This window comes from Equus caballus, chromosome 19 (assembly GCF_041296265.1).
Source record: "Equus caballus isolate H_3958 breed thoroughbred chromosome 19, TB-T2T, whole genome shotgun sequence".
Lineage (NCBI taxonomy): Eukaryota > Metazoa > Chordata > Mammalia > Perissodactyla > Equidae > Equus > Equus caballus.
In genome coordinates, this window is record NC_091702.1 from 44635745 (window position 1) to 44659434 (window position 23690).

At 34.9% G+C, this 23690-nt stretch overlaps 1 protein-coding gene across 12 annotated transcripts in view; it reads left to right on the forward strand.

Moving 5' to 3' along the window:
• The window catches only part of ZNF148 (zinc finger protein 148), a 120777-nt gene extending 101101 nt beyond the window's left edge, over positions 1–19676 (forward strand). For all 12 annotated transcript variants that reach the window (XM_023623601.2, XM_023623598.2, XM_070243644.1 and 9 more), the window contains 2 exons: positions 12704–12822; positions 13144–19676. In XM_023623601.2, the coding sequence (XP_023479369.1) occupies positions 12704–12822; positions 13144–14742 (1718 nt within the window). In that variant the 3' untranslated portion in view covers positions 14743–19676. The remainder of the gene's footprint in view (positions 1–12703; positions 12823–13143) is intronic.
• The last annotated feature ends 4014 nt before the right edge of the window (positions 19677–23690 follow it).

Consider the following 23690-nt stretch of genomic DNA (forward strand, 5'->3'; position numbering starts at 1 on the left):
TGCTAGTCATAATAGAAAAAAATTGATAAATTGGGTTACATTAACCTTCAGATATTCTCTTCATTAAAGACAGCATTAAGTAAGTGAAAACTAAGCCTTGCAAATATGTGCAGAATTCCTACTAATCTATCTAGGAAAAGACAAGCCAATAGAAAAGTGTGCCAGATGCTTGAACAGATACTTAACACACAACAAAAAGGATATCCAAACGATTAGTAAACTGTGGAAGGGTACTCAATTAGTCATCAGGAAAATTACTTAAGATTGCAATCTGATACCACTTGCACACACCCCAGAATGGCTAAAATGAAAAATATAGGTCATACAAAGTACTTGCAAGGATGTGGAACAATTGGAACTCTTGTATACTGCTGGTGGGTGTGTAAATTGGCACATCCACTTTAGTAAACTTTCTCTGCCAAGGCTGCACACACATAAACCCTATGATTTATCATTTTCACTCCTAGTTGTATGCTTATGTGGTGTACATATATTCACCAAAGATGTGTCCAAGAATGTTAAAGCAGCATTGTTATTAATAGCCAGAAACTGGGAACAACCCAGATTTCCATCAAGAGTTAAATGAATAAATTATAATACATTCATATGATAGAATACTAGACACCATGTTGTGGATAAATCTTAAAAGCATAACATTGAATGAAAGAAGCTAGACACAAAAGAATACGTACTATATGACTTCCTTCATGTGAAGTTCATAAACAAGACAAAATGACTTATGTGTTAAAAATCAGGATTGTGGTTCCTGACAGAGAGCGAGTGGAAGTGTGTCTGCAGTGCTCACAATGCTCTGTTGGTTGGTTGGGATAGTGATTACAGAGATTTGTTCACTTTGAGAAAATTCCTCAGACTATATTATGTTTTGTATACTTTTATGTAGGTATATTACATTTCAATAGTTGTTTTAAAAATATGGCGAGGGTACCTTCTGTGTACTTTTTTATGTGCTTTAGAATTTCCGTAATAAACAGTTCATTAGAAGGCAAAACTCATCTCTGATGTTGGAGGTCTGGATGGTGGTTCTCTCTGAGGGATGAGTGACCAGGTGAGGCCTCAAGAGGCACTCAGGAGGTGCTGGTAATGTTCTGTTTCTTGATTGTGGGTGCTGGTTGAATGAGTCAGAGAACTTTGTGAAAATTCAGTGAGCTGTAATTACGATTTGTTTACTTTTCTCTGTCACTGCTATACTCCAGTAAAAAGTTTACTTGATTAAAATAAGAAAGGAAAGAAGAAAGAAGTAATGGAAAGAGATGAAATAAAATTTGCCTCATCTTCATAATATTAAAGCTGAGTGATGGGTAAATGAAGGCTCTTTATATTCTTTGCTACTTTTGTGTCTGAAAATATTTATAATAATAATTAGGATAAACTATAGGGACAGACAGCTGACAATTGGTTGCCTGGAGAAGTGGGGAGGGAATGACAGAAGGGCGGCGGGAGGATGGGACTATATAGAGTAACAGGGAACTTTGTAGTTTCAGATAAATTCATTATCTTGGTTGTGATGATGCTTTCAAAGGTATATTCATTTGTGAAAATTTATCAAATAGTAAAAGAGTGTAAAAAAAAAAAACACAACTAGGTTTTAACCATTCCACTACTGTCATTTTCCAGGTTATTTCCTCTCATTTCCAGACACTGACAAACACTTAGTACTTGCTAAACAAATCAATGAAAGCCTGGGTTATGACTTGATATATTCTTGGTCCACAGTTTGGGATCACTTTGAGATAAACCATGAGGTAGATGAATTTGGTGCTGAAGTGGCTTTTCTGGAGATAAAAGAAGGTCTCTAGGGTTGATTCCTGGGCCTAATTTATTGGCACCATGACTTTGGGCAAAAGTTTCCTAGCCTGGTGAATGGGGATAATTTAATTGACAAGAATAGAGTTGATTTAAATGGAAGAGTACCCACCAAGTGCTTGACACGTAGTAGGTGCTCAATAAAATTGTAAGCTAAAAGACATAAATAAGATAGGTATTCTATGTTGGAATGCATATTTCACCTGCATTTTTAAGATGACACTTTGAAAAATAGAGTGCTTATAGCCGACTGCTTCTTGCCATGTTCCTAGAACTTGTATTCCCTGTTCATTCTCTTCAGCTATTTAATTGACAGCTGAATTCAGAAAAGATAGCTGCTGAAATTGTCACTAACTCTGAGTCAGGCTACCAGGATTCTTTATGTAAAAGTTCTTTTAAGCTCCTTGCTCATGTTAGAGCGTCTACATCATATTTCTCAATTGCATTATGCATGAAATAAAAGGATAGGTTGCAATTAATGTAAAAAGACAAATCATTTTATTGTGACAGGATAATAGAGACAATTGTGAGGCTGGGAAAAAAGTCAAAGGACCCTGATTAGGAAAAAGAATTTTAGTGATGAAAAGAGTATGTTTTTGAGAGAATGGTCCTTCATCCTTTGATACCCTGTTTAATTAAAAAAAAAAAAAGAAAAGGAAAGCTGATGTCCATTTATCTAGTCTTTTTTTTTTTTTGGTTTGAGGAAGATTAACCCTGAGCTAACTGCTACCAATCCTCCTCTTTTTGCTGAGGAAGCATGGCCCTGAGCTAACATCCGTGCCCATCTTCCTCTACTTTATATGTGGGACGCCTACCACAGCATGGCTTGTCAAGTGATGCCGTGTCCGCACCCGGGATCCGAACCGGCGAACCCCGGGCTGCTGAAGTGGAACATGCGCACTTAACCGCTGTGCCACCAGACTGGCCCCCCATTTATCTAGTCTTATATGAAGACAACACCATAAATAAGAAAGAAAATAAACTGATGCCAAGTTCCTCCCTTTTATGGGATGCAGTATAGGGGATTCGATGTAGAGTCACTTGATTTGGTAACCCCCTCATGTGCTTAGCGTAGTCTTCACTTTGGATCTCTTATTTCAGAGCACTTGTTTTCAAGAGGTAGTTGGAAATTGTGGGTTTATATTAAGTTAAAAATAGACTAACAATGTTTACAAGTCAGGAGCGTGTTTACTTAGCTCACTGTTTAAATCTGTTTTACATTTTGGGATTCTAACATTTTTGGTAGGGACACACTGATACCCATATATTCAGTCATTTTACTAATTTTAAAAACATTTTAAATCCACATCTCTAGAAGATACACCTATGAGATATTCTGAATTAACTTTTTTAAATAATTAGAAAATAGTTACATATGTCACATTTAGATGGTATTTCCATTAATTACTATTACTTTAATTTAGGTCCTGTATTGCCTAGGTGCCATGGTTGGGACATGAATTACTTAGTGTTAATATGCTTAGATATTAGTACCGGTTGTGTATGGTCTGCATATATTGGCTGGTAGAAAAATGAGATGTGGGAATTGCCATAATTATATGGTATTCAACTTATTTTCAGAATTAGGACAATGTTGTTTGTTTATTTTTCACATATGATTCCTAGACCAACTCTCAAATCTTTAAAATTCTGAATAGGGTTTGCCTGGCATGGTGCTCTTACAAGAGGTGGTTATCATTCTCAGTGTTGTGTGTCTCATAAAGTGGAAGTCTAAAAGCTGGTCTGTAGAAGCCAAGGAACAGTGCCCCACCTGCCATTCGCTGTTTCATCCTAAGGAAACTAGGCCACTTGAAAAATTACAGTGTAAATGTATAATTGCATAGCTCAGCAAAAGAAAAGAAGCTCAGAAAAAATGAAAGAACTTTCTTAATTTTCTTTTGTGGGGGGAGGTGGTGACCCCAACCTGTTATTTTTCAAAGTGGGCAAAAGTTACCAGTGTTTCCAAAGTTTAAATGCAGGAGCTGAAGTTTCTCCCTGACCTCTATTCTAGGGAAAGAAAACCATTCTATGTTACTAGAAAGATGGGTTTTAAAAAATTTACTATCCAGAAAAATTACTTCTTTCATTAGTTAACTTAAGACCTTTTGGTTTTTTTGCCAGTTTGATTTAACTGACGTGTCTTCATGTTACTGTACAGCTTCACAGTTTTTATTTAATAACCTAATTTATACTTCATTGGTTATGATTTAGTCTCAGATGATTTCCTATAGAATACAGTTTCCTGCACAGTGTATGGGGTCTTCTTAGACTGATAAATTATCTTTCTAACCTGGAAGGACTTTATGCCAGTGATCTTCTTCTATTTCTTATATTCTCTGAAGTTTTAAGCATATTGCTGGGTGTCCATGTATTTGTTTCAATAATCCTCCTTGTTTCCCCTTTTCCTGAATTTATTGTCTAGGTTAAGGATGTTTTTATTTGGGATATATAGCCCAGTTACTGGGTTATAACTGTAATCAATAGGTAAATATAATGGTAATCATTTATCATCAACCTCTCCATTTGTATTTTTAATAGCTAACATTTATTGAGCTATTAAAATGTGCTAGGCTTTGTTCTTGAATTACTTCACACAGATTATCTCATTTAACATTTGGTTCTGACTTATTAAAGATGGACGGTCCCTTCTGTTGTCAAGTATATGTTACTAGGTCGTGTGAACTTTGTCACGGGTATCGTCATAAATATTTTGGCCTAGATTTTTACTTAAAAAATTGCCATTTTCATTCTGATTAATAAGAACAGTAGATAACATTTCTTGAGTGTAAAGCCCTATCATTCACTCTCATAACAAAGAATGGGTTTGGGGGAGGAATTTTAGGAGAAAATGATCTTAGAGGAGAGAAGAAGCGTGACAGTTCTAGGAATTGAACGGAGGCCACTTTGACTAGAGCTCAGAAAGTAAGGGGGGAGTTGTGAAGAAGTATCAGATATGAGCGAAAGGCAGGGGCCAGATAGTAGAGGACCCAGGGTTTTTTTCCTTATCCTAAAAACAGTGGAAGGCCATCAATAGGCTTTAAACATGATCAGATTTACTTATGTTAAGAAAATCTAGCAGTGTTGTGGAATTGAAAGGAGATGGGAGTGGATCCCAGAGAGACTACTCTTGGGATGCTGTTATATAATAGTCCAGGCTGGGGCATAATAGTATCTTGAACTTGCGTGATAACAATGGGAAACAGAAAGAAGTGGGCAGATTTGAGAAATATTTAGTAGGTAGAATCAGTAGGACTTGTTTATTGGTTGAGTATGGAAAGGGGATAAAGAAGAGAAAAGTTATGCAAGCCTCTGGCTTGCAAGACTAGGTGGATGGGAGTGCCATTCATGTAAATAGGGATTCTGGAGAAGGACTAAGCTCGAGTTTAGTGTGAGATATGATGTGTTTGAGATGCCTAAGTGTCATAGAAGTGGATATGTTGAGTAGGCAGTTTGGATGTATGGGTCTGGAGCTCAAATTTGAGAGTAATTAAAGCTATGGAAAAAGATATTTCCCTTCTTGCCAAAGAAAATAATATAGAATGAGAAAAGCAAAAAACTTAGGAAGAAGCTTTGAAGAACTAAGACATTTCATTGTTGGAGGGAGGAGGATGAGCTGGAAAGAACACTGAGGAGCAGTCACAGAGATTGAAGGAGCATGGATATCATAGAAACCAAGGGAAAAGTGAATTTAAAGAAAAAGAAAAGGATCACTTGAGTTCAGTGCTGTTGAGAGGTCTACCAAGATAACTGAAGAGATTTGGTTGTGTTTGCTAACCTTAAGGTGATTTGCACAAACTATTTTGATGAAGTAAGTGCAGAAGCCAGATTGGAATGGTTTGAAGAAGAAGAGGGTTAGTTGAAACTGCCCAAAATCAGATTAATATGTCAAGCCATAGTGAGCTAATTTGTGCATAAAGCTTATGCCCTTATCACTTTTTTGTATATAATTTCCCCTGATAATTGCCCATATATGGTAAGAATTCTTATCCATAAACAGCTCAGAGTGTGCAGTGTCAAGGTTACCAGAGAGAAATACCACAGTGGGGAAAATTTGTGATCTCAGTAGATGACCATTAGAAGAGAATCTCCAGGCCCCTTGGGTATTGGAAAATTACCATTAGTGGAACGCCTTAAGATTGTTTTGTTCTCACCATGTTACTGCTTTCTTGAATTGTAAACAGTATTTACAAAGTTCTTGGTATTTTTCAAGTAAGCTTTTTCTGTTAATCATAAAATCACTCAAATGTCGTACAGATTGGCTTCCTTTTTCCAGTAGAGGGGTTTTGGCCCTCAAGGGGAAAAACAATAAAGGAATTTTCTTCTAAAGAAATTTCATTTAAGTTTTTATTTTTCTTAGGGAAATATATGTCAGTCATTTTATTTTCATTTCCATTCAAGAAACATATCAAAGTACCAAAGTCAGGAAGAGGATACAAAGCACATTATCACCAATACTTTTTAATAAAATGTTTGAGAACAGTAGTCGGCAAAAGTAGACGAGAAAGATATTATAGTTTAAAAAACTATTTTTGTAAGCACTATTATTGTAAACTTAGAAAATCCATGAGAGTCAGCTGAAAAATTACTGCAGACTAGCAAATTCATTAAAAATAGCAGAAATCCATACACTTTGCATGTACACACTCACAGTAGAAGATATGACAGAAGAAAACACCCTTTTTACAGTATCAACAAGAAATGTAGAAAATCCCATAAGAAAAAATCGTTAAAACACCATTGAGGACACAAAATGAAATTTGATCAAGTGGGGAGACATGTCCCTTTTTTTTCTGTGAGAAGAATCAACATCGTAAACGATATTAATTTTCCATAAATTGACAAACATATCAGGCAGCTCCCCGCCCCCCCCCCCCCCCCCAATATTAGACAAGCTGATTCTGAAGTAATGTAGAAAGTGGTCAAACAAGACAAACCAGAGGAACAAAGGAAAAGAAGAACAATTGGGGGGATTAGCCCTACCAGATGATACAGTGTATTATAAAGTCTTAATAATGAAAACATTTGGGTCAGACCAATGGAACAGAATAGGTCTAGAAATAGACCCGTGGAACTTAATAGTATATGATTATGATAAAGAAGTGATAAAAAATGTGATAACAAACACTGAACTTGTCAGTAAATGGTGTTGGGAAAACTGGATAGCCATCTGGAAAAATGAAGTTTTATCTGTATCTCACATTCTACCTCAGGATGAACGCCAAATGTATCAGATTGCGTGTAAAAGACAAAACTGTAAATGTGTCATTGAAAATATGGGTAGATTAGAGTGAGAAAGTCCTTTCTAAATAACACTCAAAATCTAATATCTGTAAAAGAAAAGATTGATAAATTCAACTACATGAAAATTAAAGCCATTAGTAGTACCCCTACTATTAAGGGGGAAAAAAAGGCCAGGAAAAAATCCTGGAACTCACGCAAATGACCAGTCTCTTTAATAAAGCTCTTATAAATCATCAAGAAAAAGACAAGCAAACTTGTAAAAAAGAAAAAAAAAATAGATGAAAGATATGTGCAGACAGTTCTCGGAAAGTGACATATAAAGTGACTCAGCCTCGTACTGAGATGCTGTTTTTTCACCTGTTAGATTTGCAGTCGTCAGGAACCACATGGCAGGGTGTGGCAAAGTTATAGGGAAACATCCTCATGCATGGCTGCCAGGGGTGCACATGAACATCTCCTGTAGGGACCAATTTGGCAGTGTGTTTCAAAATCACAAATATATTTGTTATTTGACCAGAAATCTGGTTTTGAGAATTTATCCTACAAATAATACCTGCAAATATATGAATAATGTATTTATAAGGTATCCATTACAATATTATTTATAGTAGGAAATGTTTAGAAATAATAGGGGACTGGTTAAGTAAATTGTAGTGTATATATCTATCAGTGAAAGGTGTCAGCTGTTAGAGAGAATGAGGTAGCTCTTTTTCTACAGATAATATCTCCAAGCTACTGAAGGAAAAAAAAAATGCATAGTACTGAATAAATATGATATCTTCTTATAAGAAAGAAGGAAAAATAAAAAAGATTATGTATTTATTGTGTCAAGAAACTTAGGCTTCTGTCAGGAAACTCTGGAAAGAAGCACACACAAATAAAGGTACCTGTGGAGGGCTAAAGAAGACTGCTTCCTATATAGTTTTTTGTATTGTTTTGATTTTTTTGAACCATATAAGTACATTACCTAATCCATAAACAAAGAAGAATCCTTAACTGGCAAAACTTAAATTTTAGAATGTCTTATTTCTAGAATGGCTAGTTAAAAATGAAGAAGAGGGGAAAAAAAGTGCGAGAGAAGAAGATATGAAGAAAGATGGTAGGGTGAAAAAAGGGAAGAAATACATTCTAAAGAACAAAAGACAGAAAGGATTAGAAATAAGGATAATCCAAAAGTAAATGTCCGTGGAAGGTGCATTTGCATTTATATTCCTTTCTGGCTGACATAGCAGTCATAATTGTTCTCTTTAGTTTGGGGGCTGTGAAGGGTTGTTTTTAGCAACAAAGGAACATTTGTACAAATATCTTTTAAGGCGTTAATGTTTCTAATACTTTTTTTGTTAAAGGAACTTTCTTGTTGCTTCTAGTTGAATAAGCTGTTACTTCTTGATTATCAGAGTGTAGCAGATAACTTAATCATTAATTTTCTCCAGTTAATTTATTTTGAGTTTAATCGCTAGCTCCTTGAGGGAAGAAGTCCTCTCATTCACATTTTTCATGATGTCAGTTGTGTTATCATGCAAAACTTTTAAAATTACTTTATTGAGATATAATTCACAATATCAAAAACCTACCCCTTTAAAGTGTACAGTTTAATAGTTTATAGTGTATTCACAGAGTTGTACAACTGTCACCATAATCTAATTTTTAGAATGTTTTCATCACCCTAAAATCCTATGACTTCCCCCCCGCCCCGCCCCCAGCACCTAACACTTGTTATCTGTCTTTTTTGTTTTAACTGAACTCTCCTATTGGGTGTGAAGTGGTATCTCATTGTGATCTTGATTTGCATTTCCCTAATGAGTAATGATGTTGAGCATCTTTTTATGTATTTACTGGCTATTTGTGTATTTTCTTTGGAGAAATGTCCATTCAGATCCGTTGCCTATTTTTAAGTTAGATTATTTGTCTTTTTGCTGTTGAGTTGTAAGAGTTCTTATACATATCCCTTATCAGATACATGATTTGCAAATATTTTATCCCATTCCATGGTTTGTCTTTTCACTTTTTTGAAAACCATAACTTAAAGTTTATCTTTGAATCATTTTTAAGCATACTGTTTAGTGGCATGAAGTACATTTACAACATTGTGTGACCAAATGAAAACTTGTACCCATTAAGCAATAACTCTCTTTTCCTCCCTCCTTCCCTTAGTCCCTGGTAACCTCTAGTCTACCTTCTATCTCTATGAATTTTGCCTACTCTAGGTTACATCTTATAAGTGAGATCATTTAGTGTTTGTTCTTTTTGTGCCTGGCTTATTTCACTTAGCATAATTTCTTCAAGGTTCAACACTGTTGTAGCATGTATCAGAATTTCATTCTTTTAGGACTGAATAATATTCCATTGTATGTATGTGTCACATTTGTTTATCCATTCATCTGTTGATGGGCACTTGGGTTGCTTCCGTCTTTTGGTTATTGTGAATAATGCTGCTCTGAGCATTGGTGTAAAAGTGTCTGTTTGAATGAGTCCCTGTTTTCAGTTCTGTTGGATGTACCTAGGCGTAGAATTGTTGGGTCATATGGTAATTCTACATTTAACATTTTGAGGAACTGCCAAACTATTTCCCACAGCAGTGACACCATTTTATCTTCATTTTCTTGATAGTGTTCTTTGAAGAACAAAAGTTTCTAATTTTGATGAAGTACATTTTATTTATTTCTTGTTTCGTTGCTTATGCTTTTGGAGTCATATGTGAGAAATCATTGTCTAATCCAAGGTCAAGATTTATTGCAATCTTTTCTTCTAAGAATTTTCTAGTTTTAGTTCCCACATTTTGGCCTTTGATCCATTTTGAGATAATTTTTGTGTATGGTGTGAGGTAGGGCTTCAGCTTCATGCTTTTGCATGTGGGTATCAAATTGGCCTAGCATCATTGTTGAAAAGACTGGTTTTTTCCCCCACTGAAGTGTCTTGGCACCTATGTTGAAAATCAGTTGACCATAAATGTCAGAGTTTATTTCTGGACTCTGAATTCTATTCCTTGATATATATGTCTATCCTTATGCCATTACCACACTATCTTACTTACTATTGTAGCTTTGTAGAAAGTTTTGAAATTGGGGAGTGTGAGTCTTCCTACTTAGGTTTTCTTTTTCAAGATTGTTTTTCCCTCTTCTGGATCCCTTGTATTTCCATATGAATTTTAGGATCAGGTTGTTAGTTTCTCCTTTGAATCTGTAGATCAACTTGGGGAATATTACCATCTTAACAATATTAAGTCTTCCAATCTATGAATATCAGGCAGAATTAACTGAGTTCTAATCACTGCACTAACTTTCTCTTTTGTTCTTTCTCACTTTTGAGAAATGACTTTAACTTACGACCTTACTGAGCTCTATCATCTACATTCTCTGTTTCAAAATATGCGCCTATTCTTACTTCTTCCGAAAGCATTACCTGTATTCTCCTTCCCTTTTCATCCTAGTTCCTCTGGAATCTTGTTCTTTTGATTATTCACCGAATATTCAATTTTAGTTCAATATTCATATTCAGTTTCCCTGTACTGGCTGCTTCCTCTCTGCCTTCAAATAAATCTGTCTCCTCATCCTTTGTAATACTTACTCTTAAATGGATTGCCTCTTAACTATTACTTGTCATCTCCTTTTTCTCATTTCTTTCACTTCCATGCTTAATAAGTGGTCTTCTCTCCCAGCTTTCATTGCTTCATTGGTTATTCACTCACTAACCCCCTGGTCAAGTGCCTTAACTTTTCTGAACTTCAGTATTTCTTTTTTGTCAAATAAGTGAATTGGTCTAGATTGGTTGCATTCAGCTCTCATTCTAGCCTCTCAACCCTTGGAGTCCCTACTCAGAGCCCCTGTATACACAAGTGGAGCTGTTCTCTTCTGAATTCTGGGTGGCGAGCTTAGAGCCCTTTGCCATACCAGCATCAGCCTTTGGAACCCCCAAGAGCACAGTTTGAAAGCCACTGCAAAGTCCCTCTGGCCCTAAAATTTGGTAACTCCATAGCAATTACAGAAGTTGCATCCTTGAAAGTTTCAAATAATTTCCTTGTTGACAAATTAAATTCTCTTCCTAGGCACTGTTTTGCTTGGACATTTTATAGTGTTTAAACCTTTTGTTGCTCTGTTGTTCCCCACTAAATTTTCTTTCCTTGGCTTTAAACACATACACAGTCTAAGTGCTACTTAGCTTAGCTTCTAATACTTCCAAGAAGCTTTTCAAAATCATACCAGCTCATAGTAACATTTTTTCTACTAATCCACTGTAATAGTCATTTGTGCCATTCATTTGGCACTTAAAAATTGCACAAAGTATTTTAGCTACATAAAGATATTTAGTTCTAGATTCTGACTTAAAGAAATGTAATCTATTAGAAGAATAGAGATGTACAAAATAATTATTGAGAGGAAAGTAATGAGTACCATAGGAGAGGTACAGATGCAGTTCTATGGAAATTTTAAAAAGATACCTGTCCTCTGGAAGAATAGGTCCAAGTATCCCAGAGGAGATGGGTTGGGTCTTGAAGGGAGTGTAGTTCCTGAGCACACAAAGGTAGGAGCAGTGTGAATCAAGGCAGAGGTAGAAAGGTGTGAGATGGTAGGTATTTTTATTTGGCTGGAGGAAAAGGTTAAAAGGAGAAAATAATGAGATATAAAGTTTTAAAGGTAAACCAGAGCTGGACATAGTTTTATTAGCTGTCTCTATAAAATGTATGTATCTTGTTTTCCCAATTATGTTATAAGCTCTTTGAAGACAAATAGTATGTCATACTTCTGACCTCCTACAGTAGAGTTAAGGGTAGAGGAGAAGTATTCAGTAAAACCTTGTTGACTGTATGAAAGGTAGAAACAGTAGTTTTCCAAACAAGCGTTATTCAGGATGACTTCTCATCACACCCTTATCTTTATTTAGACTGTAGTTGTATCGGTAAAAACTATTTTAGATCTCCATAGTAATGGTACCTTATAGCTAAGAAGTCCTTAGGAAATTAAAAAAAAAGGAGGGGGGTGGTTATTAACAGTACTCAATTTAATTTGTTCCCAAAAGGGCATGAGGGATGTTGGTTTGAGTTGAGCAAAAGAGAATCGATATAAACAAACCTTACTTTTGAAACATAGTCTCTAATTTAATCTCTTTATGCTTTAATAAATTAGATTTTTAAAGAATATTTTCATAGGATTCAGATTTCATTTAACCACAACTATTTTTGAAAAGAAATGAAGAATTGAAAAGGTGTACCCAAGAATTGTGTTGGATTATGTATGGGTAACATTTTGTTTTTTCAGAAATTTTTCTAAAATATTATTTTATATGATTTGAAAAAAGGTTAGAAACATCAGCTACTCTACTGAAACAATGTTGATATTGCTGTGAGTTCCTGGTGCTGCAGGTCTCTATGGAAAGAGAACGTTATGTACACACATGATAGAAAGGCCAGCAAATTGAGTATGCCTGCTTTCAGCTTTCTCCAATCTCTTTGATTTTTATAATGTAAAATATTCTTGACAAATTAAATTGGAAGATGTATTTAGTATAGGAGAGACTTTTGTCATTTAAGAAGAGCAAAGTATGGCAATTTTCAAAAGCTGTTTTTTTAGATTCTTGTGGTAGAATGATTCATGATTTCACAATATTTGTTTTGTTTTAAACTTTCTATATCACATACTAGGTGAAAAACCATTTCGCTGTGATGAATGTGGTATGAGATTCATACAGAAATATCATATGGAAAGGCATAAGAGAACTCATAGTGGAGAAAAACCTTACCAGTGTGAATACTGTTTACAGGTAAGAGGTGTTTTGAAATTCTTTTTGTTTTTTTAACCACTTTATTGAAGTATGATTAACATTGAAATTCTTCTAAATTGTTATAAAGTAATTCTAATAAATTAAAAATCTTACTGCTAGAACTATTTGAAGAACTTAACTGTTGATCAGATTTATAATAGACTATTGGCTCAGCAAATTAGAATTCCTTATATTATTGTACTTATATCTATCTTTATATTAATTACATTTTTCTTTTTCTTTTCTTTTCTTTTCTTTTCTTGGTTGGCCAAAAACACAAACTAAAACGAAAAATTCACTACCAAACTCTGAATTCGACAGTATTTTTCCAGAACAGATCGTGTATTGAAACATAAACGTATGTGCCATGAAAATCATGACAAAAAACTAAACAGATGTGCCATCAAAGGTGGCCTTCTGACATCTGAGGAAGATTCTGGCTTTTCTACATCACCAAAAGATAACTCACTGCCAAAAAAGAAAAGGCAGAAAACTGAGAAAAAATCATCTGGGATGGACAAAGAGAGTGCTTTGGACAAATCTGACCTGAAGAAAGACAAAAATGATTACTTGCCTCTTTATTCTTCAAGTACTAAAGTAAAAGATGAGTATATGGTAGCAGAGTATGCTGTTGAAATGCCACATTCTTCGGTTGGAGGATCGCATTTAGAAGATGCATCAGGAGAAATACATCCACCTAAGTTGGTTCTCAAAAAAATTAATAGTAAGAGAAGTCTGAAACAGCCACTGGAGCAAAATCAAACAATTTCACCTTTATCCACCTATGAAGAGAGCAAAGTTTCAAAGTACGCTTTTGAACTTGTGGATAAACAAGCTTTACTGGACTCAGAAGGCAATGCTGACATTGATCAGGTTGATAATTTGCAAGAGGGGCCCAGTAAACCTGTGCATAGCAGTACTAATTATGATGATGCCATGCAGTTTTTGAAGAAGAAGCGATATCTTCAGGCAGCAAGTAACAACAGTAGGGAGTATGCACTGAATGTGGGTACCATAGCTTCTCAGCCTTCTGTAACACAAGCAGCTGTGGCAAGTGTCATTGATGAAAGTACCACAGCATCCATATTAGATTCACAGGCACTGAATGTGGAGATAAAGAGTAATCATGACAAAAATGTTATTCCAGATGAGGTTCTGCAGACTTTGTTGGATCATTATTCCCATAAAGCTAATGGACAGCATGAGATATCATTCAGTGTTGCGGACACTGAGGTGACTTCTAGCATATCAATAAATTCTTCGGAAGTTCCTGAGGTCACCCAGTCGGAGAATGTTGGATCAAGCTCCCAAGCATCCTCATCAGATAAAGCCAACATGTTGCAGGAATACTCAAAGTTTCTACAGCAGGCTTTGGACAGAACTAGCCAAAATGATGCCTATTTGAATAGCCCGAGCCTTAACTTTGTGACTGATAACCAGACCCTTCCGAATCAGCCAGCATTCTCTTCCATAGACAAGCAAGTCTATGCAGCCATGCCCATCAATAGCTTTCGATCAGGAATGAATTCTCCACTAAGAACAACTCCAGATAAGTCCCACTTTGGACTAATAGTTGGTGATTCACAGCACTCATTTCCCTTTTCAGGTGATGAGACAAACCATGCCTCTGCCACATCAACGCAAGACTTTTTGGATCAAGTGACTTCTCAGAAGAAAGCTGAGGCTCAGCCTGTCCACCAAGCTTACCAAATGAGCTCCTTTGAACAGCCCTTCCGTGCTCCATATCATGGTTCGAGAGCTGGAATAGCTACTCAATTTAGCACTGCCAATGGACAGGTGAACCTTCGGGGACCAGGGACAAGTGCTGAATTTCCAGAATTTCCCTTGGTGAATGTAAATGATAATAGAGCTGGGATGACATCTTCACCTGATGCCACAACTGGCCAGACTTTTGGCTAAAAAAAATATGTAAATAATACTGGCACTTTAGAACAGATTAATCAAGAGTGGGGTTACTCTGCATAAAATGGAGTGCTGTACAGATTTAAGAGCAATGTGTTATAACAAGTTAAGCTGATATGAATAGCAAGATAATCCAATAACTGCATTTTGTTTGGTTAGTCAGCATTCTTTGAACTGCCTTACATGTTGTCACCTTTATAGAAGCAATGCATTACTTGTTTTAGATCAGAAACTTGCTATTCCACCTACACCAAGTTTAAAAGAAAAAAAAAAAGACTTTTCGCACAATTGTTTCCTAACTGATAACATTGTACATTCTTAGGAGATTAGTAATTGTGTGAAATTTACTCATACTGTTTCTGAGTTTTTCAGCATAGTCATTGCACTTCAGCAGGGAATCTGAGTATACTTTACAGACAGAGTGAACTTAAAAGTTTAATTGTTAAGAGATTATGGCTTAAATAAGTTAGTGCGTCCTATAGGGGGATAAAAAGAAACCCAGAAACCACCTTTTAAAAAGAATGATATGCCATATACCCTTGATTTTCATTTTGCATTATATTGACATGGTTTTTTTTCTTTTTGAGAAAAAAGTAATAAAAATCTGATAGTCTAAGACTCCACTATTTAAAAGCTAATTACTTTTAAAATATGCATACTTTCAAAACTTTTACCAAAATACGTAACTGTTGAAGCATTCACTTCTCTATGGAAGTATGCATATTGGTGTCAGTTTCTTTGTACAGTTGTACCTAGATATTTTTTATGATTTTTCATGTGCAGGTATCAAGGTTTTGAAGTTTTAGTAAAAAGATATTCTGTAGATTACATTCCCAAGAACATAATGCTTACACAAAATGTATATTCCACGTTTTAAAAGCTTAATTGTATTTTACTTTACATATACACTTCAGTTAACATAGAGCACTTAGAATCTATTTCGTATTTTTGATTTCTCAAAGTAAGAAGAAATTAGATTTTTAGGTTTGATATGGTTGTGTCATAATCATCTCATAATTGACAATTTTAATTTTTGGCAATAAAAGGAAATTGGATATCTTTGGAACTGTAAAACCTGGTTTAATCCTTCTCTTTCTAGAATCTTGATAGATTGGATAATTAAACAGTATCCAGAGAAACTAAAGAAATGGGCATTTTAATTGCTTATTTTATCTTGAGTTACTTTTTAATGAACACTGCTCATTACAATTTTACAAACCAAAAGTGTTTACTAATTCTAGTAACTACAATTTCTTTTTCAGCTAGATGAGTGATCGGAAACTTTTTGTTGCGTTTCAAAATCTAAATAAACTACAGACTTTATCCTTATACCACGAATGTTTTTTTTTTTTATACTTTGTCTTAAAATAATACAGCATGGTACAATAAATAGTGCTTTTATATATATACTTATATATATATACTTTTCTAAAGAATGATGGTCTGAGTTACACGTTGGACAGTTTCAATTTTTTTGAAAATAACATTAGTTATATTGATTTTATTATCCTCTTTAATTTGTTCCAACTTTTTAGTTTTTTTATTTTAAATTTCCGCCATCTTTGTCACAATGCACATACTGATACAGCACCAGTGATACTCTAAAATTAGTACCCTTGGAAGATGAAACTTTATTGTTGTTAATTTCCATTTTAACTTTTATATTGGCCTTGTAGATCTGTAGTCTTTGTTTCAGTATAGAATGTTATACATTTAAATTATTTTTTTCTTTTATTTAATGTTATCCCAAGACTGTTCCCATAAAGAAAGGGAACAAATAAATATCCACCCTTAACATCTTTTACATTTATTTTGAATATATTGGTGTTTTTATGGTAAGGAATATAAATTATGTTTAATGTGGTTTCCTCTACACTTTGGTTACTAAGCTTTGCTTGAAATATTAATTTTCCCATTTGACAGCTTTCTTTGCTGCCAAGTTTTTCAAAAATTTTAGACTTCTTTGAAGTAAATATTTAAGTTCTGCCATTATTGACTCTTAAGAGTGGCATGTATTGCATTGCACATCCCAGTTGCAAGAAAGCTTCATTCAGGTGAGATGTTACGAATGGAACTGTGCTCACCCTAGATAGGCATTTGTATTTTTCTCATACTACTATTTGATGATAGTAGGCATGTATTTCCTGAGTTTTTTCTTGAGCCTGATCAAAAATTTTGCTCTATTGAGAACTTGATGCAGTTGTTGGTACAGTATAAAGATTTGTGTGTGTTAGTTTGAACATCACCAGCACAGTTTTTAGAATGTGGCTCTATTTCTGAGCAGTTAGGGTAAGCGAAGGAAGACCTTTGAAAATGGTAGTGATGCAAGCAGGATTTCAGGTGTTGCATTCGTGTCTTCAACACATTTCATTAAATCTACATAATGGCAGACTTTTCTACCACATTATAAGCATTTTTGAGATAAGTGATACTTTGACCTAAGTTATTGACTTATCATTTAAGTATAGTCATTGCTCTCTTACTGTGAAATTCTAAATGCCTACCAGAGTTACCTTGTATTATCATCATATGGTAAACATCTCATCAGTTTGGGTTTCCCCTGTTTGGTTCAGAAAGTTGGTGAATTTCTACCTGGGCATTAATAGAGAAAGCAAGTAGCCTTTTTGCTGCTTTAGATCAGCATATTGAAGATAGGAGATATCCTTTTGTAATTTGTGTTTCTCATTTCTCTCAGTGAGCAAACTGTTCGATTAAAACATGCTCTTACACCCTTAGGCTTGTGGGCAGTGTGATTGAGGCTTGCCACTTAGGACCTACCCTTACGTTTGAGGATGGGAAACAGATCACATTAGTTGAGGTAATCTCTCTCGAGCATCTTCTAAAAGTGTTTTGTTTTTTTTAAACTTCTTGTTGCACACATGTTTCATTTGGTTCAGAATATTTGGGTGGCTCTTAAAGTTTTTGGATCTACTTGCAAATTTTTGACTTGATACCATAGAAATCCATCCTTCTAGCTTTGGCCGAGAACCGTCCGTGGTTGGGTGATTTTCTCTTGGAGAGGTAGAAGAGGCCTTGAGCTCAGGGTAGGCTTTCGTTTCCACAGGTGAGAGAAACTTGCAAAGTGCCAGCTAGGTTAGATCTTTTGCCACTTCTTTCATTTTATTAATTTGAGTTTTTAAAGGGCTGTTTAAAAAAAAAAAAAAAGCCGGGAAACTTTAAAAGTAGGCATTACTGTAGTACTAAATTTCTTAGACTTAGAGCGTTTTAAAGTAGAACTTGTTTTTTCACAGTATATTTACTTGAAGAAGCACTATTATAATCAATGAGAAACTTTTTGACTCTGCAATTTAATTTAAACTTTTTCCGTTTCAAATTACTTTATTTCAGGGAAATAATTTTCCAGTTGTTTTTGCTATATTCTGCAAATAAAAACAGTATGTTTCCTTTTTTCACTTAAACTTTGATAGGAAACAAACTAAAGCAGACAAACATTTCTTGTTGTGTTTGTTGCTTTCTTTAATCCAATGGATAAAAAAGTAAAACCCTGTAAACATTATTTTATTTTTTTATGCAATACCATGCTGTAAATATGGTTCATCAAATAAGGATGTACCTATGATTGAATCTTTAATTCTGCACAGTTAGAGTTTATATATAAACGTGTCTTGACAATCAAGGACTTTTATGTGAGTCTTCCTTTATGATGTTTATTAATGTTATGCATTCCATTTGTTTTGAAGTGAGTACCAATGTGCTAATTTGTATTGTCTGAAAGTATGTAATGTTTTTACAGCTTGTTTTTAAGAATCTGTAAATATGTACAAACAAATCACAGTACTGCTTTATGTTAGAAGGCATATGATGTTGTACTGTATGTAAGCAATAATACATAGCAGTGCTAACTTTACAAGTAGCATCAGGAAAGTTCTAAAAACATTTCAGAGTTATTATCCTTATTTCATTTAATAATGATTATCTTTAATCAGTTTTTATAAGCAAATTCCATTGTTCCTCCTATTGGAACATAACACTGTTTACACAGCATAATTGAAGTTGCAGGGGAGACAGGCTAAATCTGACTTCATCTGTACTCACTTTCACTAAGCATTGAATGGCCTTACCACTCTTCTGCAAGATGGAGGAAGACCGCAAAACTTAGTGCCCATCACACTGAAGGAAGGGGTGTGGGTTTTTCCTGCTTCTGTACTGCTACCTAACTTTGTGGTTTGCTTTGGATTTTAATATGTGTTTCTGTTTTAGATTCAAGCCCATAAGTTTTGAAGTGACTTCAGCTCCATTGTGAAATAGATAGTTCTCTTCATATTTCATAGCTACATTTCAATAATTCTAAACTTTCTACTTTGATTTTTAGATACTTATTTTTCAAGCTTGATTTCTCAGCTGATCAGATGAATTTATTCAACTTCAATACAAAGAAAGACAAACCTATTGTAGTTTGAATTGAGTAGATATTATACTGTACAGAACAGCTAACTATTTGAAAACACACATTACTGCTTTAGAAATAAAACCGCCAATTTATAAATGTATATGACCTACATTTTATAGGAGAAATGTTTTTAAATGCTAGTCATTTATATAATGTGCTTTGAAGGATTTGCTAGTCCACTTCTGTCACTTTTTAGTACACTGGTATCTTTTATATGTAATGTATGCTTTTTATTATTGTAGCAAAGCATTTCAGTAGAAAGAATTTTGCAACAATATGGGGGAAATTTTTCATTGTTGGATTTGAATTATACTGGATTTTATCTGTGTAGTCTTACTCGTCTTTATTTTAATGCTGTCTGGAAGGGAACTTGGTATCCAAATAAAGCAGGTAACCTCATTTTACTTCAAGGGCATACTGTGTAGTGCTGAATTTAATCTGGAAATCTGATGATTTTGAAAAGAAAAACAAGTTTATAAAAATTGTACAGAAGAAATTAAATGTGTGATGGAAATCCTGATGGTGGAGCACGTTGACTTTTCTGACATATAGTGTTATTTTCCTGGGATCCCCTATGCCTTCTTTGTATTTCAACTAATAAAGGAAAAACTCTGTCACTGAACTGGTAGGATAATAGGATATTCTGATTATACAGTATTACTTTTCCTATCTCACTTTATGACCCTTTCTCAATCACTGTAAATTTTTATTTTCTATTTCCTATTGATAATTAAACATGTACATAATATAGACACTGTTGTATAGAACTGAATAAATTGAGTTGCTATGTTTGAATGGGTAACTAAGAAATATTATGGATACTGAGAATTCATAAAATGCCAGAACAAATTTACAGAAGAAAGGGGGACATCATGTGTCCTGGGAAGGTCACAGCAAATGTTTCTTCAAACCTCTGGGAAATCAATATCGAAAGAATCAACGACAAACTCAGTATCTGATACAAGTGGGTATTTCTTCCTCATCTCCCCTCAAGTATATGAGCACTAAATTTCAAAATCTACTCAGGTGAAAATTGCTTTGCAATGAAACTTATCACATTGAAATTTTCACTGTTAAGTAAAAAGATATTTGTGATATTTTTAAATATAAACTTTTACATCAGTAGTCAGCAGCCTGACAATTGAAATTCGGTAAGTCAATATATTTTACCCTCCAAATAGGATTGTTTTTAAACAATTGGGAGGATTTTTTTGGTTTGTTTAAATGCATTTTTTATTGTCATTGTAAAAATAAAATCTTGCTTGACCCCATATTATGCCATGAATGAATTGCTGAGCCTTTCTCATGCAGTGAAAGCTTGTTTCATGCATAATCATGGAACAGAAATGTTCTTTAAACTGACCTGTTCGCCAAGAGGTTTAATGAGTTTCACAGCTGCTGGCATTATTGTCCTGTAGTTAACCTTGCCATTTTGAATTTATAATACCATTTTATGTATTGTGATACTAAAGGAAGTTTTGTTTTATTTTTAATTGAATTATTAGACTAATTTATATTTGCAAATTCTGCGTTTTAAATGTGGACACTGGCTGTTTGAAAAATAAAAAAAATACCGAATGCAGTTTTATGAATAATTTACTAGCTGAATTTTTCACAGTATTCTGAACCAAATAACTAATGGTAAATATTTTAAAACCATGGTACGTAGATTAATATTAAAAAGAAAAGGATGTCTGTGTGGAATTAACAGTTTGTTACACAAATTGGGTAACAAGTAGCAGGGCCTTTATTGTAGCTTTGTGTAGAAAGTTATTTAATAGGCAGTTCTAAGATGCAGGAGTCAAATGTTACCGTAGTCCAATATTTTAGACTTGAAACATATTTAACAGAGCTAAGGATATATGTGCTATGTTTTTTATTTTTACAGATAAGATTCTATATAGCCCATCATAACGAATTTCTTTTTTCCCTTGGTGAAGATAGTTTCTTTTCATCCATTACCACCTTGCCAGTCCCCTGTCTTGTGACCAGTGGGACCCATTGCAAGAAAGGAGTTAGGAGTGCAGTCTGGGTCCTTGGGACAAATAGAAAGTAAGTGGCCTTTGCAGAGATTAATCCTAGGACCCTAGCTTTATTAGCATAGTGCTTTAACCAATTATAATTACACGTAATAATACCACTGATAGTCTACTAATCCATTTCCTAGATCCCAGTTTTTCTTGAGTGATTAGGAGTGGTAGGGAGATAGGTGGGGAAACAGTCTACATGATACTTTTCCCACCTTCTGCAGACTACAAGAAAAAATAAAATTGAAGTCACTTGGATTAATGTGTGTCATTTGAGTCTTGACAATTTATCATGCACAAAAGGAATATGGAGATTTTTATGATTATATGTTTGGATAGAGTTTTAAGTTTTTTTCAGAGTGCTGGCTTTTGAGTGTATGTGTGTGTTTTCCTCTCCTTTGGTGAACCTAGTAAGGTATTAGGATAAGTTGTATCCCTTTGATGGATAAAAAATCAATGGAGCAGAAAGTTTAAGTGAACTAAAGGTAGAATTTGGGTCTCGTAGTTTTAGTTCTTTTTGTCGTTTTCAAATGTCCTTCAAAAGGACATTTATAGTAAAACTTTACGTACACACTCATGCAGATGTATATGCATATGTGTAAGAGCTGGGATGTGAAATGTGATACTGTAAATGAGAATGACATTTTCAAAATGGTTTTCAAACTGCTGGAGAAACTCAGGTTTAGAAATGGACTTGAGTTGTAAAGTAGAGAACATTAGAGTCTTTGCATATTTACCCATTTATACAGATGAACTTTTAAAATTGTAACTGTCTTAATTTTCCCTAGCTTCTCCCATTCTTAGTAAGATTCTGAAACTATGATGCCTGTGTCAAGGTGGCGAAGAGGGCCAAAGAAATGTATTACCTGTGATAGTAATTGTGTTTTTTATGGATTCAAATCCTTACTTGCTGGGGTGTAGTAGTCATTCAGCATTAATCACCTACTTAGTAATAAGCATTGTGCTAGATGCAAATAATAGATGGTTGAGGCTGCTAGCATCTTTATTTGAGCATCTGAAAGGTATTTCTAATATCAATTGCAGCATACAGTATTTAGATTATTAAAGCAAATGTTGAGTATTAAGATGTGTTAGGTGCTGTGCTGAGTAATTTATATGTCATTCCTCAACAAATGGGTAAGTAGTAGTATTTCTTATATTAGGATAGTTTGCTAGAAAATATCATTTTAATAAATTGGTTGCAGAAGATAGGAAATATATACAGACCAATAGAGTGGAAATAGAGAACATTGTTAAATATTATTTCCTAATTAAAATACCAAACTTAGGAAGAGGATTCAAACCTGGACTGTGGAAATGAGACCGTAGGCTTTATTCAGAAGGAACTGACCTATAGCAGGAGTGGGAGATTAGCGCTTATAGGGATTCACAAACTGAGGGTAAAAATACACTAGAAGGTCACCTATACCTCACTGGGGGTTTGGAAGTGGATGCTGGAGGATGCTTTCCTGGAAGTAGAAGAACTGACTGAACCAATGCTAATAGGTTCTAGCACAGTCTTCGTGGAATGTTATTTTAAATTTGTTGGAGTCACACACTACTAGTCACTATTCCCAGGCTATGGTTATGATATTCTCTATGAAACATAATTTCCACTCGCCCCTAATTAGCTGATATTCCTTTTTCCTTGGCCGTTTCCTTCAAGGTGTTTGGGCCATTGTAAAACGTACCGTTTTAAACCTTCAGTATGATATTTTCCTTTGTTTCTACAGAAGAACTCAAGCACTACCACGCAACTTTTGTCAATGACAATATGAGGGTAAAGACTGAATGCTAGAGCACAAAATTAAATGGCAGGACTACTGAGTAGATGCATTGAGAACAACTCGGGACTTCGCAGAAGACGTTGGCTGAGAGCAGTTGTCCCATGCTGTTCGGGTTGCTGAGTTGCCCTCGTGGTTAGAGAGCAGATGATGGCTCTGAGGCCGCTTAGCCAGTGCTGCCTGGGGCAGCTGTAAACAAGCTGCGTGTGATTTTGTTGACGATTGTGACACAGCAGGGATGTCGTTCGGCAATATTCTCCAGCCTGTATGGGCAGATGAGCAGGGAAATGAGTAAGGGACTTAGACTTGAACTTCTAAGTTGCGGGTCTACCTTGATCTGTTTGTGTAACGTGTTCAAGTCACTTCCTGAGCCTCAGTTTTTTCATGTGTAAGGTGTCTGAATCAAATTATTTGAGATAACTTGTAAACTATAAAGCACTAAACAAACTTCCTACTTGAGATTTTAGAAGTGGTACAAAGGCAAGAGAGCAGAATTGGACAAGTGTTGGAAGCCTTATTTCATGTAAAGCAAAGCAGTAAGAAATTCCTGACTTGCTGACAAGATCATCTTTCAAAAGATTGAAGAAGATATGATAGGGTCTGTCTGTCTGGATTTAATTGACCAGCAAGGAATAACTAGTTAGTGAGGTGGAAGTGACAGCAGTTTTGTATTTATGATTCCGTCATCAAAGACCCTGGAAGGGATGGAACGTTCTGGAGAAC